At 38.6% G+C, this 25,490-nt stretch overlaps 3 protein-coding genes across 4 annotated transcripts in view; 2 read left to right on the top strand and 1 right to left on the bottom strand.

Moving 5' to 3' along the window:
• The window catches only part of dlgap3 (discs, large homolog-associated protein 3), a 173,367-nt gene extending 161,440 nt beyond the window's left edge, over positions 1-11,927 (top strand). The window contains exons 7-12 of one of the 2 annotated variants that reach the window (XM_079877813.1): positions 1,120-1,628; positions 1,720-1,814; positions 4,266-4,744; positions 4,892-4,983; positions 7,177-7,323; positions 10,322-11,927. In XM_079877813.1, coding sequence (XP_079733939.1) covers positions 1,120-1,628; positions 1,720-1,814; positions 4,266-4,744; positions 4,892-4,983; positions 7,177-7,323; positions 10,322-10,369 — 1,370 coding nt within the window. In that variant the 3' untranslated portion in view covers positions 10,370-11,927. Of the gene's footprint in view, positions 1-1,119; positions 1,629-1,719; positions 1,815-4,265; positions 4,745-4,891; positions 4,984-7,176; positions 7,324-7,817; positions 10,128-10,321 lie in introns of those variants that run through there. The other variant, XM_079877812.1, reaches the window with a different exon arrangement.
• Positions 11,928-13,908: 1,981 nt separating this feature from the next.
• Positions 13,909-17,623, bottom strand: ilf2 (interleukin enhancer binding factor 2). The gene is made up of 14 exons (XM_079879448.1): positions 17,510-17,623; positions 16,930-16,989; positions 16,782-16,824; positions 16,598-16,702; positions 16,346-16,423; positions 16,139-16,241; positions 15,958-16,023; positions 15,713-15,829; positions 15,311-15,389; positions 15,011-15,098; positions 14,867-14,928; positions 14,653-14,767; positions 14,484-14,574; positions 13,909-14,393 (listed from the first exon to the last, which is right to left on the bottom strand). Exons 1-14 carry the CDS (start codon positions 17,512-17,514, stop codon positions 14,242-14,244), a joined length of 1,164 nt encoding a protein of 387 aa, XP_079735574.1. The 5' UTR covers positions 17,515-17,623; the 3' UTR covers positions 13,909-14,241.
• Positions 17,624-18,290: 667 nt separating this feature from the next.
• Positions 18,291-25,490, top strand: part of LOC307163424 (uncharacterized protein) — a 45,534-nt gene continuing 38,334 nt past the window's right edge. The window contains exons 1-4 of the mRNA XM_079879447.1: positions 18,291-18,439; positions 18,869-18,943; positions 19,050-19,298; positions 21,181-25,379. Coding sequence (XP_079735573.1) covers positions 18,922-18,943; positions 19,050-19,298; positions 21,181-25,379 — 4,470 coding nt within the window. The 5' untranslated portion in view covers positions 18,291-18,439; positions 18,869-18,921. The remainder of the gene's footprint in view (positions 18,440-18,868; positions 18,944-19,049; positions 19,299-21,180; positions 25,380-25,490) is intronic.

Raw genomic sequence — 25,490 nt, 5'->3', positions numbered from 1 at the left:
CAAAAGCCAAAATCTGTGTAAAAATGAACGCTGCATGGTCGTAATTGCAATGATATTTTATTCTCTCTATTATTTGGATGACTTTCCATCTTTTTTCATTGTCCCTTATTCTCTCGTTTAGAGTAGAGACTCTCACAGGAGATTTATTAAAGCCCTTGTGAAGTGTCAAAAGCATCCATCTGCAGTTTCCCAAGGCAACACTCATGATACACACCGGAGTGTGAGTGTTTTTAAGAGAGAGGGATGAGGAGAGGACAAGAGAGGTGGAAGGACGGCTTAGGCATGCTTTTTAAAAACTCCTTTTAATCTCTGAGTGTGTCCCACTGAATTTCATGTATCTGCTGTCAAGAGCTAGTGTGTGTGTGTGTGTGTGTGTGTGAGCGAGCTGATGTTACTTAAGCCATGAGGATGTGTCTAAAGCTTTTGAATGACTTTCGATTGGGATTTTTTAAGCTAATGCATTTATGTACATTTCTCCATGATTCTGTCATCTATATACAACAAAACTATATTTGCTTCTGTATGCATTCTCACAATTCTCTATTCTGTAAATTGTAATGCTTTTACAATTTACAGTTCTTAGTCTTCAGAAGCCATATGATAGCTCTGGGTGAGGAAAAATTGTCACTGTATATTTATCTGCAAATTAGAGTTTTTATAATCAAAAGTTTCAAAATATCTATTCAATGGTAAAATAATAAAACAACACAAATAGAAATTCATGATGTAAATAGTATTACTAAATTAGGATACTAAGGAGATCAGGCTTTTAGATGCAGAAGCTTTTTTAGTTTGCGCTATGGTCAAACGAAACTCAGAGGATGACATTTTTAACATTGTTTCTATAAAGATGCTACAAGTTTGTCTTGGTTGTATTTTTTCATTGTGTCGGAAACATGTTTGTGTGTCCATGTTTTGTCTCAGCTAGAAAAATGGGCCTAGTACTTGAGGACTTTTGCAGGTATTTGTAAGTCTTTGCATCCTCGGCGGAGAGTTAACTCAAAGAACGTTTGTTTTATTCTTTCTGTGGGGATTGTTTTGAGTGAACAGCCCTTCATTTTTCAAATGATTAATATAAATACAGGTCTCAACAAATCCTTTCTGTCTTTGTCGGTCTAGTGTTCCCGTACAGGAAAGGACCACCTCCTCTTCCCCCTCGCATGTCCAAGCCAATGATCTCTGTGACCGCTCAAAGCAGCACTGAGTCTACTCAGGACGCTTACTTCCAGAGTACAGGACAGCCCGTTCTGGTCCGGCCCAGACAGCACAGCAACTCAGTGGACCTGACGGGGAGCAGCGGGGGGCGTACCTCAAGAGGTGGGCATTACCTCGGAGGGAGCACGACGCGGGTCCGACAGAGCAGCAACTCTGCAGAGAGTCTGAACGGCAGGGCCCTTCAGAGCATCGGCTACCCCGGTGGACCTGGTCCAATGAAACCCAAACACAGCAGCTCGGCCGACAACCTACTGGAGGGGCCCAGGGGATCCAGGGACCGGCCTGGAGGCAGCCTGGGAAAATCGGCCTCTCTGCCCCAGAACAGTATGTCCCTAGCTAAAGCTCTGACTGGAGGAGAGGAGTTCAAACAGGAAGGACGAGGGAGGAAGTGGAGACCCTCTATCGCGGTGCAGGTATAAGAGGGGACTATCCCATGAGGGATACAGACTGATCTCTCTCTCATGTGCAACATTTTTGTTAAATGTCTCTCTGTGTGTTTTCCAGGTGGACAGCTCAGAGACATTGTCTGACTCAGACCCTGAAGGCAAAGCGCTGAGAGAAGTGCACTCCATAGGGGTTCAGGTGGAGGATGACAAGAGGTAGATCAAGCTTCATTTTTCTCCATGTATAAAGATCCCGGAACATTTTCCATAACAAATGGAATTCAATAGCACACTTATCTTGTATTTGCAATTAAAGGAGTATTGAAGGGTTCCTCGCTTATTTTAAACAGCCAAAATGTCTTTTGTTTACATGAATCATGAGCTGCTACTTGCTACTGCTGGTTGGTGGCAGGTGGTATTAGTGGGAAGGACATTTCTCATTCTAGACAGCACTTAATTATTTTTTAACGCTCTTGAGTTCAATATGAGTCACATTGTTAATCTTTCCCGAAAGAGCAAGACAGTCCATTTTTAACTATGTATATTAAATGTGTTACATTTAATGATAAATAGATAATGATAAATAGGGTTGGAAGCTGATTACTTTTTCAGGAATGTCAGGAATTGTTCCATTTACAAATAAAATCAGATCCAAAGCACACACATCCAAAGCAAAGCAATGTGTTGCTCAAATTGGGTGCTCAACAAGGAAATGAATAAAAAACAGAAAAAAAGTCGGCACACCATGGCTCCAAAAATGTGAAAAATTTAATAGTAGACTCACACACAGGTGGTAACGTTTCGAGGACGTAGGCTCTTCGTCAGACGTAACGACTTTTTGGAGCCATGGTGTGCCGACTTTTTTTTTTCATTTATAAATAATAAATATGTAAATAAAATACCAGCGCTCAAATGGTGTTCTTTTTCAGTGAATCAAACAGACACATGACTAATCATAGAAGTTACTGACTGGTTGTTCATATGACAACATGTAGTTAAAGATTATGGCATTGGTCAGTAACATTTTATAATATTAATTAATGCTGTATAGTAACAAATATGGTATTGTTTAATATATACTTCAGGCCAATTATTTGATTTTGTATTTATGACTCATTCAAAAAGAATAGTCATTAAAAAATCTGATTAAATGCAACTTTTTCAAGAAATTTTTACTTTTCTCATCATTTGGCAATGGAATTTTACACTCCCCCCATTTTACATTTACATTCTCGGTTTTGCGGTTTTGCGAGTGAACCCAAAGTTTCTTGGGGGAACGCAAAACGCATGCGAGAGGACGCAAAATCATTGAATTTTTTTTCTCTCTCCCATCTCATATGTCCCTTTAGTGGCTCTAATTATTATTATTTCTTTATATTAGAAGTACTGTACTAAAAGAATAATTAAGTCCTTTACAATTAACATCCCTTATATATATATATATATATATATATATATATATATATATATATAATGTGTCACATTTTGTCAAGATGTTTGGAAACCAAAGCATTTGCATGTTTTTGGGACTTTGCAGTTTAAGATAACATTAATATATTTCAGTGTTTGTTTTTAAGAACATGTTTGTGTTGGGTCCCTACTTGATGTCCAATGTGAAATCTAAGCAGTTGAGAACCAGTGCACTAGCTTATAGATTAGTTCAAATCTAACAGACATGTACTAAAAGCTACAGACAGAGACTAAAAGCTTTTTTTGGGCTCTTTAAATATCTCTCTTATATTTCCCTTCATTCTCCAAATTTGTGAAAAAGTTGTCAGGGGTGGTTGGTTTATTTCTGAGGTGGGGAGTGTGAATGTGTCACAGTGTTAGATGAGCAAGAGGTGCAGGTGCAAGGTTCACACACACGCACGCAAGCAAACGCACACACAGTGGGTGTACGTGCTAGGAACACGGAGTGAGGTGAGAGGGTATAATTAGGCAGCCATTACGCAACACTGCAAAACCTGTGAAATGATGTCATTGTCACTCATCCACGAATTAGCTTTGTGCCTTTTGATCATTAATTACCATTGTCAGCCTCTTTCTTGATTTAGCAGAAACTAAATATTGGTTTGAAGTCATTGGGGTCATATTTCATGTAGGCTATTTTTGGCATTTATTAAAGGCGTGGTTTAGGTTTAATTAGTTCAAGCTCAATCACCAGTATATTTGGCATAATGCTGATTTGCAAGTTATAGTTATGGTTGTTATGTAACAGTCTCTGTTACATTTGCAGCACTTACAATGGAAGTGATTGGGGGAAATCTGTAAACATTAAAATACTTTCAATAGTTTAGCCACAAGATGTAAACAATATGAGTGTTAATATGATTTTAGTGTGCTAAATTGCTTACTAACCTTTTCTCTGCAATGTTGCATCCAATTTTGCAACTTTGTTGCTATGACAATGCAACGCCATAAACCCTAAAATTATGATTTTTAAAGCTCAGATAATACACAAATACCTTCATAAATTGACCCCATATACTTCCATTGTAAGTGCCTCACTGTAACTTCATTTCTTGGTTTGTTTAAGTTGAAATTACTTTTGTGGTAATGAATGTTACGCCATAAATCCGGTAAATATGATCACTATATCAGTAACTACATATAGTTCTATCGGTCTACCACTACATTTGAGTTTAATTGTCCTTTTGTTTGCTCCAGACGAGCCCGTTTCAAACGCTCCAACAGTGTGACCGCGAGTGTCCAGGCTGATCTTGAGACAGAGGGTTTTGGTGGGCTGACCGTCCCCACTCAAGACAAGGGCCTGCAGTTTGGCTGCTCATTCCAGCGGCACTCGTCTGAACCGGAATCAGCCGGTCAGTTTGCAGAGTATCGCACAGTGCACACACAGGGCCAGTGGGCCTACCGTGAGGACTACCACAGCGGTTACACCACCGAGCCCGGCCCTCCAGAACTGAGGGCCCTGCCCCGCTCTCACTCCCCTCTGCCTCTGGCCCCCGAGCGCGGAGTGGGAGGTTGGAGCGAGGGCCCGCGGAGCCTCCCAGATTCGGGCCGAGCCTCACCCTGCTTACGGGATGGAGAGTTCTTCCTCCGGCTCCTGCAGACAGAGGTAGAGAGGATGGAGGGATGGTGCCAGAACATGGAGAGAGAGGCAGAGACGAATGAACTGCCGGAAGACGGTGAGTGAGGAATAACAGAAGAGATGGTTGGAGCAGACATTGACTAAAAGCCCCAAAACACTCATCTTGAATATGTTGTGTTTTTCCCACAATTCCTTCTGTAACACTCCCCCTCCCCCGCTCTGATTGGTTTGTTTTGTGGTTCAGTGTTGGAACTCATCAGAGGAGCTGTCGGCAGTGCTCAGATGCTCATGTCACAAAGAGTCCAGCAGTTCTTTAGGATGTGCCAACAGAGTGTGGTGAGTGCTTTGTAACTCTTTCTGTTGTGGATAAAAGGGAGGACGTCCTTACTTACCTTTTATCTTTATCCTATGTTTTTATTTTAAAATAACCACCACAGTAATACAGGTGGTAAAACAAAAAGAGATCATCATAATTTGGCATTATTTTACAGTATAAAGGCATATAATGTTTAACTATGTACAGTTACAGTTAAGGAATCTTGCTGTTAACAAGTTTTTACTGTAGCCTTTTACAGTTGTTTTGTAAAAATTACATTTTAGTAATGATTTTAGTAATCTGTTTGAACTGAACTGTTTAAATGAACTGATTGACCAAAATGATGAAGTGATTTAAGAAAATGAATCAGACCTCTCAACACTAATGGCTATACACTCAATAGAAGTTCTTTATAATGTCTCTTTCTGTGTGATTTCTAAATAAAGCACTGCAGTGATGACGTATTTTACTAGGCCAACCCAGAAGTTTGCATCAGCCTTGTTCCCTCAACAAAAACCCAATAGGATTTTTCCATTGGCCTTTGGATTATTGCTGAAAATAAGATCTGTGACCAAACAAAAGTTCAAAAATGAACACAGGTTTTTACGAATTTTGAAGTCTAAATATAATCAGCTTTTCGGATGTTGCATAAAATAAAATAAAATAAAACACATTGGATGGAAACGGCAAGATGACCATACATTTTTGATCCAATAAGAACACATGTGCATAAACTACAATGAAAACACATTTACCGAATAAACCAAAAAACTATTTTCTTTCAACAGTGGATATGATTGGATAACTGGACTAACCAGTGGACTAATTGCATTGCACAGCATCTCAAATGTTGGTTTGATTATTCTGAAATCTGTCAGAAGTCTGTCATCAGAATGATTTGGTTTAATTCCCTCCCAGAGGTGTCTCACACGATTGAGTTCCCAAACACCAGGCATCTGAATGCAAAATAACATGACAGCGTTTATTGCGTTTCGTCTGCACGCTCTGAGACGCAAGTTATTTATAATATGGGGGGGGGGGGGGACTACAGTGACTTCCACAGTTGCAGAAACAGATATTTGCCGCCAATGTCACAGGAAGTGACTATTTTGTTCATTTAACGCTGCTTTAATTTTTATGCGATATTCCATTTTAGTTAAATTCGCAACTTTGGATTGAAACATGGCTACTGTCACCATCAATAAGCCTTTGTTTGAGTTAGAATAGTTTGCAAGAGCGCGATTTTAAACACAACTAGGCTGTGAAAGCGGCCTTTTGAATAGATGAGTTTTCCTGGGGTGCGTTTCCCGAAAGCATCGTTAGCCAACTATAGTCGCAAGTTCCGTCATTATCGGCAGACTCTATGTGTTTCCTGGAACCATCGTTCTAACGAACATTCGCAAGCAGCATCGCATAGTTGTGTAGTTGGAACGACAGCTCTCGACCTGTGGTTAGAAGCAGAGTTTCTTGTTTGCATGACATGTGGACTCAATAAATCCTCATCTTGAGCAAAATAAGCAAGCTGACATTCAGAACAATTTATATCTTTTATTTAGAATACATACAAATGTCAATTAAGTCTTTAGTTTGTCAAGAGATTTAAAGTGTCGTTTTTGAAGAGTGCGCATGTGCGAACGTGCTGTAGTAAGTAAGAACGAGCCTGATTGAATCTGGAAATAATGTAAAATAACTGAGAAAATTGAGAAATAGTCCTCAGATGCCATGTCCTAAATTTATAGCAAAACATCTTACATTAATTTGATCTCAAACAGATTCATTAAAAGAAGTTATTACTCCACCACGTGTGTGACATCATTAACCAACGTGGTTGAACGACCAATTTGCGGCAATATGGTTTCGGGAAACAGTCGTGACTATGCATCGTTCTATGGTAGTTAAGCAGCGAGTTACGTCGTTGTACTGGAAACACACCCCTGTTCGGTGTGATGGCATTTAATGTTCGTGACAAACTCTGTAGTCCCATTTAGCCACTTCTCAGCGACAGCCATTTTCAAAACAAGTCAAATCACACGGGGATAGAAGTTATGCATTTTATGCCGTAGAGTAAAATGTGAAAATATCTTGAGGCATTTAGCAAAAACTGATGGATGATGGAACTGTAAGTGCAAAAATACTAGATCATTCCTGTGTTTTGGCCTACGAAAATATGTCATCCCTGCGGCACTCTATAATATCCCTCACTCTTCTCATAGGATCCTTCATCATACCCTCAGCCCACCACTCAGGATCTGGCAGGTTACTGGGACCTCCTCCAGCTAGCCATCGAGGACGTGAGAGTGAAGTTTCAGGACCTCCAGCGGCTGAAGGACTCGGGCTGGCGGTTGCCTCCTGAGAAGAAGGTGAGAGTGGAGATCCGCTCTGCTCCAGTCACTGCACAGCTCCACTCCAGTGCCAAAACAGCAGCGGGCAGGAGAACCGCTCGTGTGCTGGGTCCCAGCAACTCTCTGCCATCACACAAACACCTCAGCAAGAAATGGAACTAAACTAGAGGGGGGAAAAAAGACATGCATGTTCTGGAATAACAGCTGATTTACTGCCTAAAGACCTGCTCATTTGCTTTGAGATATTAAAGCCTAACAAATATGTAACTAATATCTCTGTTTTCTTTCTTTTTACTGTCTGCTGCTTCCACAATTTCATGCTCATCCTAAAAAAACTAATCCAAAATCATTCTTATGTTGCAACTCCATGGTGCCGTCTCTTCTCCGTATATGTCCTGGTCTCCATCCTCTCTGCTTGTACGTGTGCGTTTTCGGTGTCCTTCCCTGCGTTCCCGTCCATCCCTGCATTGGTCATCCATGCTGTCACGCCACTCCCCCGCTCTTCCTCTCAGGAGGACAAGAAGGTTCCACCTCCATTACCAAAGAAGCCCATCGGTGGCGTAACGGGCAGCCTGAGGGCCGACAGCACAGCCGAGGCCGGGGGCATGCTGGTGGTCTCGCGTGGACGTAGCGTCCCCGAACGGGAGAAATCGCTGGACCTGGGCGAACGGCAGAAGCTGGAGACGCGGCGCAGGCTGCTCCAGACCAAACGCTCCGCTTCGTTCCGCCAGAATTCTGCCACGGAGAGCGCTGACAGCATCGAGATCTACATCACAGAGGCTCAGACGAGACTCTGAATCAGTCAGACACCCCGTAAACAACCACCACGGCTCTTCTCTGGCCCTCTGCACAGACGTCCATGTTACAAATCGGCCAGAGAGCGAGTGCAATTACTCACTTTAGCGTGATAGATAACTACAGATGGCCTACCAGTATGCTGCTGGTGTTTGGATGTGAGCTTACACGTTGTATTTGATTTTTTTTTGTTGTTGAGCAAGTGTTATTATTCTCACAAAAAGGGCTCAACCAGCACAACCAAGTGTCACATGATTGAGACTTTTGTAAGTCCACAAAATATATACAAATTTAAGGACTGTTTTAATGAACCACGGCAACACATACGGGTGCAATATCACATATTAAAAGGATCTTATCTTGTAATTTTAAATAATAGACTTTGTTTTGATATAATCTTGGCAGTGTACGTGTTTGTTAATGGATTCCACAGTGCGGCGGACGTAGCCCCTTTCACTGTGACACTAGCGCACTCTTGTGGCCAGAGTAGAGCAATGCACCCTGATGTAAATTTGGGCCTGAAACTGAATGTCTTAGCAGCGCAGTAGTAAAACTCAACAACGTTTGCAGTAAAGATAAATGCCTTTTTTTAAAAGCCAGTTATCAAACTGTCACAGGGATTTGTCTCCTGTATAGTGCAATATCACTTTGCAATTGCATTCAGGCTTCTGAGGGGAAAAACACACACACACACACACACAACAAAACCATTCAGGCTCTGAGGCAACAGCCACGCTTCCTGAAACAGGATGGTCTACATCATAAGACTCTTCAAAAACAGCAGCGGTTGTCCGAGGGGTGCAGAAGACAATCCTTAATTTCACACTTGACCTGCACACTGAAAAATTATCATTCAGAGGGAAAGGGAAGCATCTTGTTCATTTCACCCCTCTGCCTTTTTTTGTAACAGATGAAAAATGTGAAATCAATGTAGCTTCTACATTTTGCCTGAGTGCTTTAATTTTATTCTTTTTTTTTAAAACTGATTTGTTCTCTTTTTTATTTTTATTTATTTATTTATTTTGGGGGGAGACATTTATTAGTTCCAGTTCCATTGTCTAGTGGTCTGGCCCACAACTTATTTCATGTAGTTATTATTATTATTATTGTCATTTCCCTCTTTAATTTTGTCTGAGACTCAAACTAAATAAATAACTCACTTTAGATTATTTTAGAAATAAAAGCCTGTGTCCACTTTTAAAAAAAATGCTATGTTAGTTTAAGTGGTGAAGTTTTGTGTTTATGAAAGAAAGGAAACATTAATGAAAATATAATGTGATAGGAAGAATGGATTGTGTGTGCATTCAACTTTTAATTTGGATGAAAGCAACCTGGAAACCAGATTACACAATCATTCTTGCAAACTCATTGTCATACTTGTTTTGTTTTGGGGGTTTTTAGAGAAAAGGAAAAAATGTTGATTGCATGAACATTCGTTTGTTTTTGGTACGTGGAACCATGGAATAAGATGGAACATATTTTATTGGGAGATGTATATTTTATAAAGTAAATTTTTAGATTAGCAGATGAACATATGTTGTCAAAAGTGATGTTCAAATATGTAAAGAAAAAAAAGCTCTGTGGACTTTATAGAAGACTTTAGACAGAATCGGGTTGCTTTCCTCTTATTTCTTTTGTCAATCTTGAAATGGACTGGTTAAAGACTTTTGACAAAAGAACAGACGGTTGACAGCCACTTGCCATGTTGTCCACGGGCGAAAAATATAATCTGTTTTCTGTCTTGACTATCTACACGTGCCTAACAGCATAGTGTGTGTTTTTTTTTTTTTAAATCTAACTATTCAGTATTATATTCAATACAAAATATATAACTCACACAATATGTATTGCTATAATAATTTGATTTGTTACACCTCATCCAGCTAATAACCACCTCACACTGGATGTTTATGTAACCTGCATGCTTTTTATTAATCCATGAAAAAAAAAAGAACTCTTCTATCAAAACTGTAGATCTGTATCCTCTGTCTGGAAAAAAGACAGGAGTATTTATCTATTTATTTACAATAACTACATACACATTTCTGTATCTTAATCTCATCTTATTTATTAGTCTGACAGTTATGGCAGACATTTGCAGTATGTTTTTTTATTTATTTACTGTTGCAAATCATCTCCTTTTTATTATTTATTTATTTATTTATTTGACATATATTTTTTTAAACTTCAAAATGGTTGTATTTACAGTTTTCCGAAACAGCGAGTCTATGCGACAGAAAAGCACAACAGATTTCCTCTTCCACTGTGAAGGACTTCCTGCCTTCTCAAAACACTGAAAGACTATGTTTGACACGCCGTTGGGGTTTCCAGTGCGAGAAATAGGATGATCTCTTATCAGGGCCATTTGTTTTTGATATACCAACGAAACTTAATTTCAAGCAAGACTGACCGACCACACTTTCCCCCCTCCCCCGCCAACTCGCTTGCCTTTTTAGGCTCAAATGGACTGCTCGGAAAGACTATTTTGATGGCCTTTCTATTCTAACCAACATTTTCCAATGTAACTGGATTGATGGAACCTAATCAAATACAATATTAATAACTGTGTCTCTTGCTGCATCATGTAAAGCTTCCCATGTCAACACATGACCCGATCGGTATGTTGATTGTCGGTTCTTGAGACACCTGGTGTCTCTTAATAGGTCAGAATGGATGGCTGAAACTCTCTGCCATTGCTACTTTAAACTGAAAAACGAGTCTCAAAAGTGTTGGCGAAGCCTCTGTATGTGCCGTAACCAGATTTAGCTAGAGTAAGTGATGAATATTTCTTCGTAGCACAGAGGAGCTTGTAGCAGTGTGACGTAGACGTTACGTTGGATTCTATACCACATTACTGATCACTGGAAATTACATGGGTCATAGACTTACAAACAATTACTGTGTAATTACAAATACCTTCTCAGTTCTGTTGTATTATGTACAGTAAATATATCTGTTGCAATTGAAGTTGTTGTTATTAATATTCAATGGATTGTTATGATGATTACTGGTATTATTGATAATTTCATATATAATGAAGAAAAATGTTATTGCAGTTATGACTATGAGAAAATCTACTCTGTATTCTCCAGGGTGTTCACGCGTAAAGAGCCACCCGATTTAGATTTTATTCTTTTGTTCGTAATTGCTGCTAATGTAGAAAATAGACGAGATGAGATCAATTGAAAAATAACAGCTAATATTAGGCCCATCTCCTCTAGCATTTGTGTGCAAGATATCACATGACGGCAATCGTCAAATGAACATACAAATCTGAAGACTATAACTTCGCCTCTCATAATGGAAAAAAAGATGAAGAATATTTGGGCAGTTTATGATGTAGCAAAACAATTCTGTTCTGTTTCAAATGTTCATTGAGTTACTCATAACAGAACATTGTGGAAAATTTGATTATTAACAATATCACTATTTACGGTTGTTGTATTTTATTTTATTTTTTTTATATACAGTGCCAAGATAAAATAAGTTGATTTTGTATCTATGCTTTTTACATCATTTTACCAAACTGCAATAGCTTACTGCCACTTCACCTTTTTCAATATATTATTTCCAGATTTGAAATAAATCGAAATCTTTTACTGGTTTGTTGAAACGAAAGGGTGGAGGGGGTGCCTTATGATGAATAATGGCACAGCTGAAAAATTCATGGATCATGTTTAATCTTTGTTTTCTCGCCACTGATGTACAGCTCAATGTCTAGCATTAAATCAGAGAGATGGCACACTGTGATGTGGTAAACCTAAACAGAATGTAATATTGTAAACGGTTGTAAACATTTTCTAAAAATTATTATAAAGCTATTTTAGCAAGGTAAAATGACTGCTGTCCAGTTAGTGCTCTGTTATTTTCCTGATTTGCCTTCACTTAAGACGAGTTCATATTTCACACGAACTTCATACTTTGATGTTAAACCTTTTGAAAAATCTGTTTAAAACGTATACTCACGTTAGAAGTCTCTGTTTAGGCCCGTTCGCCAGGAATGATATTAGCGCCCACACCAACAACTGACGATATTACGCTCGTGCTGCAGTTAGCGTTCGTCTGCTTTGCTGCCTTCACGTGCTATCGGAACTATCGTAAATATTGAGTTTCCTTGTCGGAAAATTGGATATCATTTTCTCTCAAGTCGTATTTACTACAGGGAAACTCGGAAATAATTTTGAGTTGCCGTTGCCGTGCCATAAGCGTTAAACATGGCGGAGGGTATTCTGTGACAATAATATTCTTTATTAGTTGTTGTTTTTCCCCCAGCTCAACATTTGAAGCATGTTTTATACACCGCGAAAATAGCAAATTCCAGAATTGTCAGCATCTCAGTATGTTATTGATGAATGGGAAGCTACATTTTATTCTAAATTAAAGCTGCATTCCGTAACTTTTTTGGGTTAAAATTATCCAAAATATATTTTTTTAGCAAGTACATAACCAGTGTTCAAAACTATCTGCTTGCCTTAGCTCGATTCAAAACGGTAAGCTTATAATGTCTTTAATTCCAGTGGTACTGGTGGATTTCCGCGGGAAATTAGAACATGTCTTTGCGTCATTACGTCACATCTGTACACATAAATAAGGTGTCCCAGCTAGTAGGCTATATTGTCTGTGAGGATGTTGGAGGTGGAGATTTATAGCCTTTTCTCACAGCACTTGATATAATTAAACTTATCAATTTGATGGCGGATCCAGAAAGGTTCAAACGACAATCACGATTCCTATTATTAAACTTTTAAATTTGATGGCGGATCCGACTATCACGATTCATGATTCCTATTCTTTCCGCCAGCAAAGTACTTTTGCACGACGAGCTCATAACGATTTCAGAAGTGGGAAGTCGGACATTTTCGATAACACGCAAAGCTCGAGCTTTTTAAAGCTGATTGGCTGTCAATGTTTTGGTCAACATTACTTAGAAAAAAATAATTCTGTTCCTGTGTCATTATCGATATTCCTGTGGTGGACTAACCTATTATCATAGAATTAGAACGAATATTACTTACTCATTGGATCACTCATCAACTGCTTTGTAAAAAAAAAAAATAAGAAAAAAAAAAAAAAAAGCCACTATGCTCGTTTTTTTTTTTCACGTCATTTGGAACCAGTTGGTAAAGCAACAAGAAATAAAGAAAATGGCAAGTTGCTTTAAATGTAAGTTACTCAATATTAACTTAACATTTGAATTATTGTATAGAAGCAACCTCATTATTGTAATTATGCTGCCAATGGTCTGAATACATTAGTATTCGTATGGCATTCCGAACAGCAGACTTCTGGTTGCATATTTTACCCTAAATAAAAAATTGTCATTTACTTGCCCTCATGTTGGTCCAAAGCACAAAGACTTTGTTCATCTTTGGAACAAAAGGTAGTAAGTTATTTTTAATGTTTTCATTTTACGGACACTAAAGCTCAACCACGCATGCTTCACACAAGAACAAACTTAATTGGACGTCCGTAAATTACACTTGTTCATCTTATAATTCAGTCTCTTCAGTAGTATTAAGTCCTTTCACCATAAATTATTTTTACAATATCCATTTATAACATTTAAAGTGAATTTTGGTAGCATTTTGGTTTGCAGGACTTCAGATGGATGTAAAATTGAGAATTATTCTATATTATATATATATATATATATATATATATATATATATATATATATATATATATATATATATATATAAATAAAAGATATTTTTTGGGTCAACTATCCCTTGTATTTGTCCAAGATCAGTGGGGGCGGCAAACTACTACACCACACTCGGTATTAAGAAAAAGAATGCTGACATGTAGTACAAAGGGGGAAATAAAAACTTTAATTGACCATACGAGATGAAAATACAAACCAAAAACACAAAAAGTAATTTCCAGTCCCCTTCCTAGATATAACCATATCAGAATGTGCTGAGGTGAAAAGACAGAATAATGGGCCATTGCCTTTTGGTCCTTGTTATAGCTGTGTGCCTTTCCAACCATGGTTTTTTCTCAAGGAGGTGCAGACTGATGTACAGAAACCATTATGCAGGGTACTTATGGGTAAAATTTGTAGATACAAGACATATCTATTACAAAACCAACATAAATACAAACGATCAGGCCAAATCGTTGTCGTCGGAGACCACTGCATTATTCCTGGGTCTCCATGCTTTCATCTTCCCCCTCTCCACCTTCTTCCAATGCTTCATCCTCCTCTTCCTTGCGCTCTGGGGGTTTTTCATAGGCTTTTTCAGATGGGGTGATGATCACTCCATCCCATGTAGACATCTCGGTGGTGAGATCTGCAGATGAGCATCACAGACAATTGGCTTAATGACACAGAAATATTGGAACTACATAAATTGAATCTGGAATAAACCTCAAACACTCACAACTAGCATCTCCTTCAAGGCCCAAGATCTTACGGTATCCTCCATGAGAGAGAACCCTAACCAGCGTTTGGGCTGTGAAACACACCATGTCCTGCAGAAACAAATGAATCAGATTATCTGATTTTAACATTAGAATGGTGCATTACCAGTTGCCTCAAATCTGTATTACCTGCTGCTCCAGTGTCATGACAGTGTGAACACGGAAGTTCCCGCTTTCACACGGATCAGTGATCCCTACAGAACCAGGCAGGAAAAGACCTGCAGCGAGCATCTGAAGACACCGCCTGCAATACACATGCTCATTTCACCCCAAGATCCAAAAAAAGATTGATGCCCATAACCACAAGCAATTGGTTAACAACAAACAGGAAGTTCTGACTCACCTGTAAGCAACATTGAGTGGCAATGGCTGCCTAGAGGGGTTGTTCATGACAGCAGAGTGACCCTGTGAAGTAAGCAACATTACAGCAGTTGATTTGATATCTGTCGTGCAGAAAACCAAGTTAGACTATGACAATGGTGCCCACCAGCAGATCCAGTATCCAGGGCGTGAGAGGTTCAAATCCAGGGAAGCGTGCTCGAACGTCTTTCAACAAGCGGATCAAAACCTTCACACTGAATCAACATAGAAACCCAAGTAAGCCACAACAGACATTTAATTCATTAAAAAAAGTACTATGGAAGTCAATGGCTACCATCAACTGTCTACCAACATTCTTTAAAATATCTTTTGTGTTCAACAAAAAAACTCATACAGATTTGGAACATGAGTGTGAGTAAATGGTGAAGTATGCCCTTTAAAGCCATTGAGATACAACTATCCTTACGTTGACTGAGAAGCATTCTCCTCAAACCAGCGAGCGTGACGAATGGCTGCCAGAGCACTTTGCAGAACCTTGATGTCCACTGCAAAAGGAATAGGAAGGAACCGCTGTTAAAATTCTGGCTGCTATATGGCCGATAATCGAAAATTAAAAGGTTATTTAAAGGGATGGTTGGGAGTAATTTAAACCTAGGGTCCTTTGCACCATGACCATTGAGCCAAACATCGAGAAAATAGGCTAGAACCAGTGTTTTAAATTAAATATTAATTTAATATTTGAATTGAATATACAATATTGAGAAATAAAAAAATAGCAGCATGGTGAATCATTGTAGAACCCCAGAAAGCTAATTTGTAAGAAAAACTTGTCAAACTACCAGCTGTAGTGTTTGAGAGTGTGACTTACAGTGGAGCTCTGGGTCTAGTTTGCGCAGGTTGGGTGGAACCGTGGTGATGAGGATTTTTACCGTGGCATCGGCAGAGCTGATCTCAAAACCTGTCTCGTTGGTCAGCATGGACAGTACTGAAGAGAAGAGGAACACATGTCATTGAAAATGCAGGTAAAGTAATTTGATTTTCCCCCATTTTGATTACAAATAAGTTTTTTCCTCTCCACTCTAAACGGCTTGCCAGATTCAAACCAATACTCACCCTCAGAAGGGTCCTGTGTACGCAGGGTCTCAACTACTTTGTTTCCCAAAGCAGCGACAGCTTCCACTATACAAATTAACAGAAAATAAATTACAGGATTATCAATAAACCAAGCACTCTTGGGATAGAAGTGACCCACATAAACAACTAAACAGAACATAACTCATGAAATGATACTCACAGGTGGGTAAGATCTTCAGGATAACAACAAGGTCAGCTACGTTGTGTCCCGTCGTCATGGTGCCCTTTTTATACGATCCCACTTGTCTTACTTCCTCAATTTGCTGCAGAGGGGATTGTAAGACATTAAACATTTATTCTACAAAAGTAATATGGGGGTAGGGGGGAAAATGAAGATTGACTTATTGAAATGCCTTTGCCTTCTTACCACTTCAAAGTTTCCAGGTGCCACGATTAGGTTGTCAATGACATTGTTAATCTTAGTGACCAAGGACAAAATGGAAGCCTGCAACAGAATGAAAAAACATACGCCCAAATGATTTCAACTAACTCTTCTAATAAATATTTAAGAGTTAAAATAAATATGGAGGATGATGAGGCTTAATTTACTGATCTATGGTTTAACCCACATAGGGAGGACTCATTGGAGTCCATTTATCCTAATGGAAGATCATTGTACCTGTTCAGAAGGGTTAGGAGAAAGGTCTTGGTTCCTCTTCAGCAGACACTCACTGAAAGCGGTCTCATCAGGAGCAGGCTTCACTCGAGGAAAGGCCATCTCACACTGTAATAAGCAGTTCATGAGCTGGAGGCGTAAAGGATTAGTTTCACAAAGCAAAGAAACAATGTAGAAATGCACTTACAACATAGAAGTCAAATGGTATGTGAGGAACAAAGGGCCGATACCTGAAAAAACAGAAGACATGGAATGTTAGATCAATATAAAATTAGTCAAAAAATAAAATATAAACGCACACATATATATATATATATATATAAAATAAAACTCACCCTTGGACCAAACCTCCGCGGGAGCCGAATCGGCCACCTCGGCCCCTGCCACGATCTCCTCTGAGAAACACAAAAACAGTAGGCTAATTGAATAAAGGGAAAAACACAAATGCTATTCCTTTTAACAAAAAATAAATACAATTTAAATCATCCAGCAAAATCTCAAATCGTAGTCAAAGAAGCTAATCTTTTTCTTTAACTATTGGGAAAACAAAAACAATCACAGGTAAAAAGGAGCATCATTGTTCATGTGAATGCTCGGTTCTTCATTCATTCGTTCATGAATGAGTTAAAGAACAATTTCCTTGATAGAATACATAGCGTTTTACAAACAACAAAATAATAGGAGTTAAATCCAAATGCATCATTAATCAGTTTTAATGCAAGCGCACAAATAGTAAATATGTCCCATTTATTTAATCCATAAAATGCACACCACGGCTAGCAGAGCAACATGCTAACAGACACCGAGCTAGCATAGCATCAAAATAATAATAAGAAATACGGCAATTTGATAAACCTCGGCTTAATCAAGCAGTTTCTATATATTTTTATTTTTAAAGAATAAAACAGTTGGAACCTCATTGCGTAAGACGTTTTGTCAGGTTAACAGGAACACGCTGATGAGAAATGCTCTGCCTCCTTCTACAGTTCACCGCCGATCTGCGTTTGCCTGAACGGAAGTTTCATTTCAGAATAAAAGTCCGGGATAACAGTCTATAATAAAAGTCCTAGACAATATCCTAGTAAAAGTCACAGTCGTAATTGACAAACTGAAAAAAATATGACTTGAAGAAGAACCATTTAAGATTTGGCTTAAAGATTTTAAAGTCACATATCAAGTAAATTTGCAATTGATTAGTTTAACTCCTATGTACGGACGGGACAGTCAAGATGTAGGCTACTCACTTTTATTACAGCACAAGATGCTCTTTTAATCATATCAGATCGACAGCTTTTACATAAACTTACAGCAACCGAAGTGGGGGGCAAACCAAATATACATTCTGAAAAAAATATCGATTTTTTTTTTTTTTTACTCCAGTTTCTCTGGTGATAATATTATTTGAAATGTGTATGTAAAAAAATAAATAAAAAAATAAAAATACAGTTTCAATATTGTTACTATATATTTTTGGACCACATCATACCCCACTCTATTGGGCAGGAATTTATTTTTTTCTTTCCTATAACACTTAGTACAAGTAGGTGTTGCAGTGAGGTCTAGACTGTGACACCATGTCAGGGGTGGGCCTGTACAGTACATACACTGCCTTTATCAGAGAAGACCAGACACATGATATTTTGCCACCCACAGCCAATCCAACAGCTCAATAATCCAAAACTGTGCCATATTACGTGAATTACGTAGACATTATGCATGTGCTGAAGTAAGATAAGATTTGTTTTTGCATGTCAGAGTCACTTTCACTGTTATTGCAGCAATATGCCTTCATCATCAGACCACAACATTTTACAGAATTAATTAAATACCATAATAACACAGAAGGTAAGAATGTTTGTAACAATTTTATAAAGAAAATATATCAATCGCTTGTTTAAGTGATATGTCTTAGCTACTTGTTCTGTCTGGTACTTAGATGATTTGTGTGCTTTTAATTCAGTTTAAGTTGAAGAAGATAAAAAAAAGTCTACAACAAATACTGTACAAATACTATTTCTGCCTCTTTACGGTAATTCTCATGTATAAACAAAATATATAGTATTAACTTGATTACATATTTTTAATGCATTGTTTTTTTTTTCTCCATTTTAAAACGAATTAAAACTGTTTTCAAACTTTATAAGACTTAACTTTACATACACTTTTATTTTTTTCTATTAATATATATTGATTAATATTATTTTGTTATGTCTTATTTATTTTTGTAGTACTGTAGTATATTATGTACTGCAATTAATTTGTATTCATTTTCAGATCACAATTCACACACCATCATCTATTTAAAAAAAAACATGTAACAAGCAGCAATGGCAGAATCCAGAGACTATGGTAAAGTTCACAGAGCACCACTTAATTTAATCAAAGTTTAATTTATTGCAATTGTATTGTGCATAGTTTATGCATGTTCTCCTTCAAATGTTGTTCTTCCCAATAGTTGGAGATTTCCTGACAGAATTCAAGGAGCAGATAATTACCAGAGCGACTCGGGTCAGTGACATTGCTGAGGCTGTTATCTCCCAAAGTCTGATCCATGAAGTGCCAGCTCAAAAAGTGGAGGCTGCTCCAACCCAGCAGGAGGCAATGCGGCTCATGTTTGAGGCTTTGGAAAGAGAGCCAGCCCGAAACAGAGTGTCCTTCCATCTCATCCTGAGAATGACAGAGCCTGAATTGATTCACGAACTAGGTTAGAAAAACTAATAGATTTGTGGATTTTAGTGGCTAGCAATAGTATCAGTCATTTGACAAGAACCGGATCTGTCCGATATGCAAATTATTTTCAACAAAACAGGTTAAATCATTAATCTTTTTTTTTGTCATGGTCATTATAAACTTGTCTCTATAAACTTTCATGAACAAAATAAAACTTGCATGAAGATTCTTATGATAGCATAACATATATGTACATCAGGGCTCTGAACCGGTTCAAGGAACAAAAACAAAAACTGGAAATGACCGAAATTTTAACAGGAACATAGAGAAAAACTAAATTAACTGGTTAATAATGTTATATTATCATTCTTTTTAAGATTTTAATTTGGCAGTCAACCAATAATAAATTCAAACAGTATGGCCTATGCAAATGTGACGTTGACGCATCCAACGTCAGTGAAATGCTCACGCTCAGATGTCAAGTCATCCTATGTAAGTGACAAGGCAATGTGCTGGCATTAGCGGTTGGATCGCAGGAGTTTATCCGAGGATATGTGACTGGCAGATTATATCCAGCATGGTGAGTTAGGAAACCATAGAAAATTGCAGGTTACTGTAGATTCTCTACTATTCAGAAAATTTTAATTATTAAAAATTATTAAACACTTTTTTTTTGTTTTTTTTTTTTGTTAAATTTAGTATAGTGGCTATATGTATGGTCAGACACTTGCGTGTGACGTTATATTATACAAAATTTTCCAAAATCAAGCTCAAATGGAGTTACAAGGTTTTTCACAAACAAATGGTCATTAGAATGGTCGCATCTGAGGCAGTAAGTGCATCGCATTAAGTGATCATCAACTTATAGGTTGCAAAGGTTATTGTAGCTATATGAGGGCGCTCAGTTTTTACTGTCGTTTGAAATATTTGGCAAAAAGCTTGCGTTATAAAAGACAAAGTGTTACGCACAGGCTGAATTGGCTGACTAGATAGCTAGCAAATACCAGAATAAGACACTCTACTCTGCTCCTAAAATAAATAAATATTAGCCTTTACACACATCGTGTTTTGAATAAAGAAAACGCTGTACATATTTAAAGAACTAGTTTTTTTTATTTGCCCTTGCACTGCAAACAAGCAGAGACAGTCTCCAAATGTGTGCAGGACTGAGGCGGGTGCGAGCTACTGTAGGTTTTGCCGACAGTTTGAGGATCCACTCGAGTTATGAGGTTTAGTCACAAGCTCTTAGTATAAAGTTCAATTCAAGCTTGTATAACATATAAGTAATAATAAAAAAAAAAAGTTATAAACCGGTACATTTTCTAATCAAACCGTTATCGGAACGTTTATGTTACAGAAAGAACACATAAACTGAAATGTTAAAGCAACACCAAAGAATATTTTGTCATTTAAAATAATGTTTCCAAAATCATTTCAGTGTTTCATCAACTCGTAACAGGGTGAACGGCTCTTCTGCATTCGCTTTGTGACCCTCTATCTGCTATAACCGCACAATGCAAGTTTGCCAGATCGGGTAGCGGATCTGTAGTTCGAATGAGACATAAGAAACTACAAATTTGACTTGCTTTACGGCAAGCGTTACAAAAAATAGCAAGCAATGTCATTATTTTGTTTTTCTTCGTTTCTGATGTCGCAATACATCATACTTTCATAAAATCATGCAACATACTCTACCTTGTCTGTGGACATCGTTACTTCCAAAGCCAGTGCTGGATAAACAAATAGCGTGCGTGCGACGGTAGGCTAAATTATTTACGTCAGCGGTAATGGACAATTCCGCTTCCAACCTGTAGGGGGACCGAAGAGGAAAAGTGCTTTGGTGTTGCTTTAAAATACTGATTCTGCTTGGAGTAAACTAATGGGCCTGATGTAAATTATCTTTTTTTTATTTGCAGAGTGGATACAACGCAACAGCAAGCACACGCAAACAGAGAAAGGCAGTCCACTCAGTTCTCCCAGAGAAAAAAGAAAACAGGATGACAAGAATGGGCATACAAGAAACATTCAGAAGAGAAAAGACTCACTAAAAAGGCGTAAAGTGGAGACGATGCGTGCCATTGAGCAGATCGAGAAACTTTGGGAAGGAACCAAGCAAGAAAGGGCTGAGATAGAGAACACGAGACAGAGGATTCAGCGACAGCAAGATGAAATAACTAGGATGACCACAGAGAAAAGTCAACTTGAGAGAACTATTACTCACATGAAAGCTGAGATGGACCACATCCGTGAAAGAATGGATCGGAATAAAGAAGAGGTAAACCGAGAGAGGGAGAGGATAGAGCAAATGAGAGCTGATCTTCAAACCGAGCAAACCACCCTGGAGCAAAAGCAAGATGATATCATGAGAGAGAGACAGAATTTGGAGATGATCAGATATGAGGCTCTGAGACAGAAGGAGGAGCTGGAGAGCAACCGTGAAAGCACCAAGTATGAGATGGAACAAATGGAACAAATGAAAAGTGCTATACAAGTTCAGATTAATGAGATAGAAATGAAGATTGACGAAACACAGAAAGCAAAGGGTCAGATGGATCAGATGAAATCTGAAATAGAGGAGGAAAAAAAAGAGTTGGAGAGAAAAAAGGATGACATCAAGAAGCAAAAAGACCAATTTGAGCAGATTAAACTTGACATACAGCAAGTGAAGATGGAAATGGAGCAAAGGTGGCATGAAACAGAAAAAGAAAGGCTGGAACAGAGAGCTATAATCCAAAGAGAGAAAGATGAGCTGAAATACCTGCAAGAAGAGGTTCAAAGAGCAAGAGAAGAGGCTGAAAGAAACAGAGAGTTTTCAAAACAAGAGGATGAGAGAATAAACCAGCTGAGAGCTAAAGCACTTATAGAAAACAACCTCATTGAAAAGAAATGGCAAAACGTCTTAAGAAAAGAAAAAGATCTGGAAGAGATGAAACATGAAATTGAGAGAGGCAGAGAGGAGCTGGTAATGAATGGAGAGCTGGTCAAAAAGGAGTGGGAAAAGATCGAACAGGCCAAAGCGGACATACAAAGTCGCATGATTTCTATGGAGGGCAGAGTTGAGGAAGTAAAAAGAGAAACTGAGAGGCTGAAACATATGAAAACAGAGATTCAGAGGGACAAAGATATTCTAGAAAAACAGAGGGATGATACACGGAAAGCTAAAGAAGAAATGGAGAAGAAGAGGTATGATATAGTGACAGAGGAGCTAGAGCACAGAGCTCGACTGCAGAGGGAGAGAGATGAGCTGGTGAGTGTAAGAGTAGAGATACAGAGAGCTAACGATATAGAGAAAGCAAAGATACTGAAAGAGAAGGAAGAAAGTGTTAAGATAAGAGAAGAGGCCAGACAAGAAAGAGAAATGACAGAACTGATCAAAGCAGAGATCAAGGCCGAAAAAGACAGCTTGAACCGAAGACAAGAGGAAATGCTGAGGGAGAGACAGGATCTAGAGAGAATTAAACATGAAATGGTCAGAGCCAAAGAAGAGATTGAGAACAGTCAAGAAATCACAATCCGAGAAAATGAGAAAATGGAAAAAATGAAAGCTGAAATTCAAGGGCAAATTGAAGATATTGAGAAGAAGGTTGAGGAGATCCAAAAAACTAAAGAAAAAATGGAGGAAACAAAGGCTGAGTTGGAGGAAGAGCAGGAGGAGCTGGAAAGAAAGAGAGATTTGGTGAGAAGAGAGACCAAACAGTGCGAGTTCCTCAGAAGTGAAATCCTAAGGGTAAAGGAAGAAATGGAGAGCAGGTGGCATGAAACTGAGACAGAGGAAGTCGAACTCAGAGCAAAAACTCAGGATGAGCTGGAAAGACTGGAAAAACTGAGGGACGAGGTCCAGAGATCCCAGAAAAACATTGAGGACAGCAGGATGGAGCTCATGCATTGGAAGAACAGCCTTGACAAAATGAAGGTTCAGGCAGAAGAAGACAAACATGCCGCTATCAAACAGATGGATGAGGCTAAAGCAAAGGGAGAAGAGTTGAAAAGAACAATAGAACAGATGGAGAAAGAGCGAGAAGAGATTAATAACAGCAGAGAAAAGGCTAAACAAGAAGCAGATGAAATCAAAAGCATGATAAATGAGCTACAAAGACAACAGGCAGAAATAGAGAACAGGATTAGAGATGCAAAAAAAGAAAAAGAGGAAGCAAACCATGCCAAACTTGCAGTCCAAGAGGCTGAGATGCTCCTAAAAAAGCAAATGGAAGAGTCAGAAAAGAGACGGTATGAAACCATAACAGAGGCGCTGGAGCAAAGAGATGAAATACATAAGAAAACAGAGGAGTTAGAACAAATAAATGAAGAGATACAAATAGCCAGACATGAGCTAGAAAAGATGAAGAGTTCTGAAAAAGAGATTCTACAGAAGATGTTGGAGGATACACAGCAAGAGAGAGAGTTCATTGAGCAAATGAGAACAGCTGTGCTTAAGGACAAGGAAGATCAGGAAAAGCGTTTAGTTAACGAGAGAGAGGAGCTTGAACAGATTAAATTTCAGGTCCAGAACGAAAAGAAAGATCTAGAAAAACTAAGGTATGAGATGATGAGATATAATGTAGAAGTACAGAGACAAAAAGAAGAACTTGAGAAGATCAAAACTCAGCTAGTTATTGACACAGAGACCATGAACAGAAGCAGAGAGTTAGTGAGACAAGATAGAGAGAAAGCTGAACTTTTTATGCTTGAGATCCAAGAACAAAGAGAGGATGTGAATAAAAGGTTAGAAGAGACAAAAAGACGAGAGGATGCTTTGAGGCAGATGAGGGAGGACATGGAATACGAGAGAGAGGATCTGGAGAAGATTCGCATGGAAACACTGAGAGGGAATGACACGTATGGGGAGGTCAAGGAGGAGATTAACAGAGTGAGAGCGGAGATGGAAAGGTTGTGGGATGAGGCTGAAAAGGGAGAGCAGGAGGAACGTGAGAAGATGAACAGGGAGAAGGAGGAGATAATGAGGAAGATGGAAGCTATGAAGAAGGAGATTGGTGAGATTGAAGACATGAAGGTGGAGTTAACGAAACAGAAGAAGGACATCAATATCAAGATGGAAAAGGCAAGGTCAGAAATGACTAAACTTGAAAAGATGAAAGCAGACCTCCAGAGACAGAAAGAAGATATTGAGAATCAGATGATGAAAGCAAAGAGTGAGAGATACCAGATGGAACTGATGAGGACTGAGATCTTGAAACAAAAAGAGGATGTTGAAAAGAAAATGGAGCTAGCAAAAGTAGAGATGGACAAAATGCAGCATGTCAAAAATGAAATACAAAGACAAAAAGAAGAGCTGGAGGAAAGGATGCAGAAAACCAAACGAGAGATTGGAGAAATGGAGCTGATGAAGAGAGAAATGGAAGGGAAGAAGAAAGAACTTGACCAAAGGATGAAATTGACCATGAGGAAGAAGGATGAGATGGAACGATTGAAGATGGAGATACAAAGGGCTAAAGATGAGATGGAATGGAAAAGAATGGAGACGGAGAGACAGAAGAACGAAATGGAGCAAGTTAAAGTTGAAATCCAAAGAGCAAGGGAGGAGTTTGAACAAAGGGTTGAGGAGAGAGATTTAGAAGAGGAGAAAGGACAGATGAATCTCACAATCATCAACCTTATTCAGCAGACCGAGGCGACAAGAGAAATGGTGCGCAGAACGAAATTCCAGATTGAAAAACGAATGGCAGGATGTCAGATGGAGACAGCAGACCAAGAGGTGATGAATGCTGAGATGCAGAGGCTCATTCTGGAGATCGAACACATTCGAGAAATGCTGCGAGGTCTTAAGGGTGAGGTGGAACACAACAAGGAAATTCTGAAAAGAGAAAGGGAAGAGATGAAGTTGTTGAAGAATGAAGTTCAACGAAAGAGAAGAGAGATGGAACACAGAGAAGAAAAGATTATGAGAGAACGAGATGAACTAGAACTCATGAAAAATATGATGCAGCAGCAAAAAGAGGAGCTGGAGGAGAGGCTTGAGGATACCATTAAAGCGAATGATAAGGTGGAGCAGATGAGAGAAGATGTGAAAAACACTTTGGTGGATATAGAACAGGCAAAGGAAGAGATAAAGAGACAGAAAGAACTCATTGCTCAAGATATGACAAGCAAAGAAAAGGTAAGTCATAATTTACATAAATTTGACAGATGCTTCATAATATTATCTGTATTATCAATATTGTCAATAGCAACTGAACTTTTAAAGTCAACATGAAGCATTTGTAACCCA

The sequence above is a fragment of the Squalius cephalus genome (genome assembly GCF_949319135.1).
Source record: "Squalius cephalus genome assembly, chromosome: 8".
Lineage (NCBI taxonomy): Eukaryota > Metazoa > Chordata > Actinopteri > Cypriniformes > Leuciscidae > Squalius > Squalius cephalus.
The sequence above is the reverse complement of the archived record's forward strand: the minus strand, read 5'-3'. Positions and strand labels throughout refer to the sequence as shown.

Coding starts and splice junctions, on each gene's coding strand:
- ilf2 (XM_079879448.1), bottom strand. Junction 16,024..16,138: donor CCTGAAGATCTTACCCACCT/GTGAGTATCATT, acceptor TAATTTGTATAG/TGGAAGCTGTCGCTGCTTTG. Junction 14,394..14,483: donor CCTTGAAGGAGATGCTAGTT/GTGAGTGTTTGA, acceptor GCTCATCTGCAG/ATCTCACCACCGAGATGTCT.